Source organism: Empidonax traillii, unplaced genomic scaffold (assembly GCF_003031625.1).
Source record: "Empidonax traillii isolate 1590-97213 ecotype Southwest subspecies unplaced genomic scaffold, ASM303162v1 scaffold781:size518241, whole genome shotgun sequence".
NCBI lineage: Eukaryota > Metazoa > Chordata > Aves > Passeriformes > Tyrannidae > Empidonax > Empidonax traillii.
In genome coordinates this window covers 59,761-68,672 of record NW_020955974.1, presented here as the reverse complement: position 1 = coordinate 68,672, position 8,912 = coordinate 59,761, and the positions used below count along the sequence as shown (strand labels likewise).

General features: G+C 40.8%; 1 protein-coding gene across 1 annotated transcript in view; it reads right to left on the bottom strand.

Annotated features, from left to right (window-relative positions):
- Positions 1–8,912, bottom strand: part of LOC114066587 (thyroglobulin-like) — a gene marked incomplete at its 5' end in the record, with an annotated part of 129,421 nt that overhangs the window by 61,421 nt on the left and 59,088 nt on the right. Inside the window, 2 exons of the mRNA XM_027901380.1 lie at positions 2,389–2,588; positions 7,559–7,718. Coding sequence (XP_027757181.1) covers positions 2,389–2,588; positions 7,559–7,718 — 360 coding nt within the window. The remainder of the gene's footprint in view (positions 1–2,388; positions 2,589–7,558; positions 7,719–8,912) is intronic.

The following is an 8,912-nucleotide window of genomic DNA, read 5'->3' as shown; positions in this document are numbered from 1 at the left end:
TGTAGCTCATCAGCAGGATCAGGGAATTTTATGGTCCATGTCAGACAGCCCTGCACCTGTCTGCAGTAGTTCCAGAGGGACAATAAACCCTCTCTTTCCAATATTGGCTGATCTGCTTCCATGGTCAGGAGGTGCCTTCCCTTAGGCTGGGAGCTCACCTCCTGACACCTGGCAGGAATGCCTGAAGAGGACATCTAACATAGCTGCCCCTCCACAGCTTCCTGAAATTCATACCATTGATCCACTCTTCTACATCAAAATTGCACTGTCAAATAAATCAATTAACCAGAAGGTGAAGGCAGATGACAGGTCAATGCTCTTAAACCATTTAAAATAAGACCATAATTACTGATACCACTTTTTTATAATCACACTACTGAAAGGTGAAATAAATTATAAAGGTCCTCGTGAAGGGTTTTTATTGATTTTGTGCAAACTGTTTACAGATCTGTTCCAAAAAAACACCTATTATGGGGCAGACATAGGAGACTCAAAAGCATTTTGCTATTTCAGGTGTTTGTCTTCTTGTAAAGAAATTTTCATACATCACACCTTTCTGCATGCTCAGAAACAATCTGGTTTTATCATGCATGGCAAAGACCAAAACAAAGAGCACAAAGCTGACTTTTGCAGAAGAGCTGTATTGCTTCATGGGATTTTCCCTCAGGAAAGCTATATCTGGTAGATATTTTCAGTTTTATGATTCTTAGTCTGTGTGCACCTCCTTTTTTACAATAAAATTAAAAGTAATGATTTTGGTGTCTGGGAACAAAAGCAAGACACATCCCTTTACAGGAGGTGTAAGTGAGAAATCTGAGTAAACCAACAGTTGCATCTGGCATCACTTTAATAAAAAAAAAACTTTTTAAAAAAGAAACAATCAAGTATATTTTAAAGCTACAAGCTTCTGCTACTGTTGGTTGCTTTTTATTTTGTCAGTGTGCTTCACAAGAAAACTACACCCACTGTGATGCTGTCAGGATAAATAATTAACACTTCTCTTAAATCAGTGGAGATCCTGGTTTTGCCAAGACAGTGCTCTGCACAGTCCCAGGAAGAAAACTGTTGTTACAAACACCAGGTAAGTGGAAAGAACTGATGCACCTGCCTGCTCATTGAATAATGGAAAACAGCGGCAAGTGCAATGTTCTGCTGTAGGAGAAAGAATGAGTTTAGACTTTTTTGTATAAAAGAGAAGATGTAATGAGGAACTACACTCCAGAAGTAATAATAAGCAAAGAGGTTCTTGCATTTCCCTTTCCCAAGTTGCTCAACTGGTAAATTGCACTGTATCATGTCAGTAAAGGGTTTGTGACTTCAGAGTAAAAGTGGGATGAAACTGAGAGGACAGGACTCTGAATCTCCTAGTAAATTACCTGCTATGGCAAAAGCCGAGTCAAAATCTTAGAACTGTGTGAGGAATTGTCTGACAATGACACAAAAAAAAAACCCCAGCTACTGACCAGCAATTTTCAACAACTTACCTTGTCTTCCCCACCAGATTGATGCAATTAAGATAAACTTATTGAGCCACAGGGATGCAAAAGGCAAGTTATGTTTTCTGAAGCAAGGGCACACTGAAGAAAAATTAAGATGTCATTATTTCCAAGACAAGATTTTATTTAACTGGGCTCTAAGTTTTCTGAACCAAGAATTCTGTCCCACTGCTCACTGTTCAAAGTCAACCCTGCTGGCAGAGAGGTCATTTTGTCCAAGTACCATTTCTGCTGGATATATAAACCTCCTCTGATGATCAAGCCTTATTTCAGAGCACACCACTCTTATGTAAAGATAAATGGCAGTACTGACGCTGATAAAACTGATCTCAAAGTCCTGATTCAACACAGTAAAGGCTGTAAAAACATGGATCATTTGGAGTGACTAAGAAAATGGTGCAAGCTGACAGCAAATAAGCCCATCAGTAAATGCAGTTTTACTCTCTGAAACGTCCTTTTCTTTTAAACGAAATCTGCCATAAGATCAGATAAGAAGATTGGATATTCTAACATACAGAAGTTTGGCTCACCAGTTTTAGAGTCTAAAAACTGCTGACCAACAAACGTATTTATGGAATGGAAACTAAGCTGTTGTACCTGTAAGTTATGAAACAAGGTTATTTATATAATGCACAAAAAACCACAGTGACGAAAACTAGACTCTTACTATGAGTAAATCAAACACCAAAGTGCATCTCTTGTACATCCTGGTGAAGCACTCGGCTCCTGGAGATAACAGTCACAGGTGAGATGAAAAATAGCTATAGCAATAACAGCCCTATTAGCGCTGCCAAGGTATGGATGAAATAAAACCAGCACCCACACACTGCAACATCCTCGTCTCTGCAACAACATCCTTTCACAATGAAGTTAAAGCAGGAATGGAACTTACCATCAACAACACCCTCCTGAAAAGGTCAGTATCTGCTGTCTGTGTGAGCAGGTGAATGCTGGTGATGTCTGCCCCACCACGGTCAGCTCCCAAAGAAACCCTGCTGGGGTCTCCTCCAAAGCCAGCAATGTTCTGCTGCACCCACTTCAAAGCTGCCAGCTGATCCAAAAGGCCAGCATTCCCACTCGCCTCAGCAGAACCTGTTGTAGAAAATAAAACAGGGCTGAAAAGAAATAAAACTATAAACATATGAAGTTTTGACTAAATGTCACGTTTTTAGCAGCTCCTGAAACTGAACTTGGACAAAACTGCTACCATAAAAGTGGTCTCTTCCAAGGATATCACTTTACAGACTGACTCCATTTCATTTTTTACCACCCCACCAGGCAGCTCTGGAGGTGCCTCTTTGTCTGTCCTGATGATAGACAGATAGAAAAATAACACTCCAACTTCTAAGCTTCATCAGGACACATCATGGCAGGAGACTCTAATACAGGCTCAAGTATCCACAAATTTAGCCATAAGATTCTTTTTCTACATAAGTAGCTCGATCTTGAATTAAAAGCACACACCAAAAAAAATCTGTGAGTTTCCCCGATTCTTGAGTTGGAAGGGACCCATAAGGATCATTGACTGTTTCCCTGGAGTGCACCTAATTGCAGGTTTCCTTCCTACATCCCTTTTACACTTACCTTGTCTGACCAATCATTAAAAGTCATAACTTGCATTTCTTTATTATTTTAAAATTATTTTTAAAATGTGTCATATCTCCATCTCTATCCTTCTTTGAGATCATCCATTGATAGAGATCTGATATATATATTCATATTTTTGTTAACATGAAAACAAATAATTAATCATGTATTTCCCATGCCTAAGTATCAACACTTTCTTTTCAACCCCAACAAGTGGTAACCTGATACTCTCATTAATAGGAAACTTATGTTGAAAATGTCTAATGATGCAACCCCTTAGGTAAGGTTAATTTTATATCAACAAAAGCAGAAATAAATAATCACTCCACAGTCTCTAAGAAAGGAATAGAAAATGATTATTCACTGTCTACTTCTTTATAATCCCCTATGAGCCATTTATTTTTAAGTTTTAAAACGTTTAAAACTTGTGGAGAAAAAGCCCCACAGGGCAAGACAAAAAAAGCCATGAATAGAAAAACAGCTGAAACTATTTGTTTCTTCCATTGCCAAGACCAAATAGCACAATTTTAAAGTAAGGGTAGGTTCAGAAACTAGTGAATCAAAATCAACAGTGAGTGGAATAAAAAGTTGCCACTTTGTGGAGATGTAGTCCTGTCTTGGGAAAAGAGTAATTGAAAGTTTACATCCTGTGGTAGATATCAATATGCCTAATGTAATGAATTACTGGAGTATCAAACATACCAGTTTAAGCAGCAGAATAAATACAAAGGAGAACAGATAACTGGTTACCTTGCAGGGCTTAGAGATACCCACATCAAAAATAGGCATTGCTGTAAACACCCTTCCAGTAGGGCAGCCAAAAGCTAAGTGGTCCAAAACCCAAAAAACTACAATCTTCCACCTATAGCCATAGTTTCAGATGAACAGTCCAAGTCATACCAGTGAAGCAACGGAGGAAAAACTTTCCCTGGTTAGTTTTTGGGGATTGGTTTGGTTTTAGGTTTTTTTTTTGCACACCACAACCAGTTCCCAGGGTCCTCAATCCAACAATAAACCCACTCTGTGCTGTTGAAAAGGAAATCTCATTTTAAGGATTTGCTGCATTCCTTGTGAGACATCCCCAGAGGAAGTGAAATCACAGAACCATTTAGGTTGGAAGAGACCCTTAAGATCATCGAACCCAAGTGTTAACTCAGCACTGCCAGATCCATCACTAAACCAAGTCCCCAAGTGTCACAGCTACAAATCTTTTAAATGGTGACTCCACCACTGCCCTGAACAGCCTGTCCCAATACTTGACAATCCTCTCGGTGGAGAAAATTTTATATGTAAATCCATGTAAATGTTTTAGCCACACAGTTTGCTAACAGTATAATTAACAAAAAGTCTTAAAAGGGAAATACAATCAGTTCCTTTTGCCCTGGCAAAAACCACAGCCAGGTTGTGAAATGTACCACACTGGAGAACAGATGCATGCATGGACATTCACAGAGTTAGACCAAAAGAAAAATGTCTGCCAGGAATCTTTTCCACTGCCTTTTTGTAGGAAAAGATCACATTCCTGAGGACCATGGGAGACTGAAAAGAAACCAGTGTCTTTGTTTGCTTCCCTCTGAACATACATATGCAATTCTGTTATTACCAAATGGAAGAAGAACAATAGTGCTAAATTAAAGCATGAAAATCATTCTGTTTTATACGACTTCATGGAATCTTATAAGAATCAAACCCAAAAACATGACTGTCTTCTCCATATCCTTGCCATCTCTACCACTGGCAATTCACTCTAATTTTTCTGGATGCAAAGCAAGAGGTAAAGGCACAGCAAGAATGTGCATCTCCTTTTGTAACATTAATGGGTGATAGCAAATTAAATTAAACATCATTTGTACATAGAAGAATAAGAGCTCTTTCAGTTCTTGAGAAGGCCCTGCCACTGAGACCAGAACAGCTGCAGAACTAACAAAAACCCCAACCAAACAAAAGGAAATCTGTTGTTTTCACTATTCTTCAGTTCCTTAAATATCCATTCAATTTCTTCATTTCTAGTTTTGCAATTTATAACAAGTCAACCTGAGAGGATTCAGCACTTTTCATAGTTGGATAATGAAATTAATATTACTCACAAGTTCATAACTTTTATTTCTAATTGTAGAGCCTTCTAACAGTCATGCTGCTAATGTCCCCACAGTCCTAAGGGTGAGCTCCTGCCTCCTTTGAAACTACTGGTTTACTTCCAAAGGACCAGGATTTGTCTTTCAGGAAGAATGAAAAAACATGCCTGGAATATCATTAAGGATTTGATTGAGGAAAATCCTTCTATTACTTGACCCAGACTGCCAACATTCACTGAAAATCCCCAGTGGCTACTGGTCATGTCTCTCTGGTGGCCAGTGACAGGACCCAAGGGAAGAGTGTGAAGCTGTGCCAGGGAAGGTTTAGGTTGGATATTAGGAAAAAGTTCTTTTCCCAGAAGGTAGTTGGACACTGAAACAGACTCCCCAGGGCAGTGGTCACAGCACCAAGCTTGTCTGAGTTCAAGGTGTGCTTGAACAACACTCTCAGACACATGGTGTGATTCTTGGGGTGGTCCTGTGCAGGGCCAGGAGTTGGAACTTGATATTCCTTGTGGGTCCCTTCTGACTCAGGATATTCTATGATTCTAGGATAGTAGAATTTTCCCAAATGCACACCAAGGACTTCCCAAAGAGGACGAGGCCAGCAAAGACCGCACTTTTCTCTGGTCACAGCCCCACAGTACAAACGAGGAAAAGGTCCCCAAATAGTCCCAACGTGAAATGAACCACCTCTATATGAAGGTTTGCAGGAATACCAATGACAAACACCAAGCCCATTTATTGACATTTTGGGACATGTAAGCAGATCCTCATGAAAAAGAGACTGAATACTTTTCCTGTTCCCGAAATTATGGACCATCACATAAACACTGGGGTATAATATTCAGCCCCTCCATCAGTTTCCACTTAGGAAGAAACCCAGGTGAGGCTCACCAGGCTGAAGGAGGTTAGTGGGCAATGTGTGGGCAGTGCTGCGTAATAGAAGCTCCCATAGAACATATCCACGCTGCATTTGGCTCTAGACAAAATGAAATTATGGTATCACTTTCTTAAACATCAGGTTTGCACTGATGAAAACTGATGTGTTTTTTTTTTTCCCCCCCGCAGATACACCTATTGCCAACTTCTCACCTGAATAAAGGAGCTTATAGTGCCAGATCTCTAGATACTGAGTGAAAGATGGGCTTTGCTGAGAGCGAGCTTTGAACAAAACAGTCAACAGAGAAGGGAAACAATAACCAATAACTGCAGTTATAACCCCAAAATGGGCAAAATCCACCCAGCAGTGAACACTTAAAAGAATTATGAGGCAAAGTATGTAGGTCTGGTATTTGCAAGCATGGCAAATATAACCTCCTAAAGGTTATAAAGGTATTAAAATGCCCACTAGAGAGGCCAAGAATTGCTACAAGACCCAGGGAGACAGAGTTCCACTTGCAATTGTTGCATTTTCTCTCCTGGTCTACCTCAGTTCCCCTGCCCCAGGCAGAAGTGAAAGATGGTAGAAAGAAAAGTATTCTCTATTTGCTTAAACATGTAAATCTAATAAAAGTCAAAATGAAAAAAAAAAATCAAACACCCAAAACAAAACAACAACAAAACAAATCACAAAAACAATCCCGAAGAGCAGATGGCACTACCACAAAAGTTTAGGGAGATCCAATGTACATTTTCATGTGTATGTGCCTCTTTGAGATGGGAATTTGTATAATTTTCAATAGCAATTGATATTAGGGGCCAATAGGAGAGCAAAAGTGTCCTTTACACTAGAGTATGGGGAAGAGTTGCAAACACAGAACATGCAAGTGTTCACTCAGATCCAGGACAGTACAGAGGGCTAACAGATTCAAATGAAATGTGGCGAGTCCTTCAGAGGAGAAGTCAAGCTGAACTGCTGAGGAAACAACCATCTTTGTGCCATACTTTCCATCCTTTCACATCCTTCTTACCATGAACCTGCAGTTATCCCTCTCTGCCTCTTCCCCACTCTCACATGGGCACAACAGAGCATCAGCAAAATTTCTTGGATGGAACAAGTTGGAAGTTGGGAGTCATTGAAAACCATACCCACAATGGTAGGCCACTGGAATTAGCAGGAATTCTGATGCCTAACCTATCTTCATGTGTGTCTGCAAAAAACAATACCCACAGCTGCATTTGCAAAAAGAAGTCTAACCAGTGCTTTGATATGGATGCTTGAGTTTGGTTTTTTGTTGTCCCCTTGCCTCCAGCCCTTCCCCTTTCTCTTCATATCTAGCCATCACCATTTCTTGGCTATTTTTCTTTTCAAAAAAAAAGGAAAAACCCCCAATCAGTGAAATATATAACTCTCAAGTTAAAAAACTAACTAAAAAAAAAAATAAAAATCAGAAGCAGAAGTGTTACAGAATACAACTTATCCCATAGCTGTGTTTGTTCTGGAAATCCATGACTTACCAGTACTAAGGAAGCCAAAGACACCGACCCGGTAGTTTGCTGTCACGACAATGACATTACCGACGGCAGCAAGGTAGGATCCATCCAAGGTTATTTTTCCCTCCTCAGCATTGTAACTCCCTCCATTGTGGAAGAACAGCAACACTGACATGTTTTTGACCTGCCATGAAAACAATCAGCTTACTATTCCTGTAGACAACTGCTTTTGTCAGTCACTGATGAGGACACAAGCATCCTCCCCATTAACGTTATCTAAGCCATTTACAGCTCTTTATGAGTGACCATAATGAGGGGGTATCTGGCTATCTGTCTGCAATTCAGTGGCTATTGTCCACAATTGTCCACAAATCCAGCACAGTGACTTATATACCATTAAAGAGGGCACTCTGTCCAGTATAAAGCAGATCTAATGGCACCACTGTGTTCCACCAGTCCACATCTCCTCTAGGTTAGCCCAAGGCAGCTCCTGTTGCCTTGGCAGCTGAGCATATGGTGTGCTTGTCTTTGCTAAAGCATATCTGCTTCACACAAGCATGCAGGAAAAGTTCAAACAAGAGGGAAACAGGAGAAGATAAAGGCCTGTTGGATTGCTTCCTCTTGAGCAAGACTAAATAGCTGTGCAGGGCTGTCTCCTGCTCTCAAGTCTTCAGCACTTAAGCACTGCCTGGTCTAAAGAATGTCACTGCATACTGATATCAATCACACTACGTGCTCCTTCAATCTCCTCTACTAGATACCTAGAGGGGTCCTGCAGAAAGGACTTTATGTCTGCAAGGGTGGAAACTCACCTCTCAGGAAACACAGAGGTACTCTGCCCAGGAGAGCCCAGCAGGACTCTCAGGATGGGAAGGGGCTACGATGGTCTGCACCCATGTTAGCACTCCTTGCACAGCCACCTCATTTTGCACAGAAACAGAGGCCTTTTCCCAAAGCAGCATGAGGTGTGGACCCTTCTGCACACACAGCAGGGCTGCAGCCAGGCTGCTGCTGCTGCTGCATGAGTAGAAAAAACCCAGAACTGCCCCAGGAGACCTCAGAACATATCAGCAGGTTACAGTTCTACCAAGATGACACTCTGCAGAAACAGCCTCAGTGAAACATATGGAGGGGGTTTGTTTCAGTTTTTGTCTTTTTTTTTTCTTTCCTGCTGAATTAAGCAGAATAGCCTGCTCCAATGCTAGAAAGGTTTTTTTTTCAAAGTGAAACCTCAACTTTACATTCAGCACTTTCATCCCCTATTGCCCACTTCGGGACTATCCTGAAGGAGGCTCCTCTCTCCTCTGCTCAGCAGCAGATTACATACACCCACCATCCCACTTTCTGCATTGGCAGCTGTTGGTGTTTTCTGAAGAAG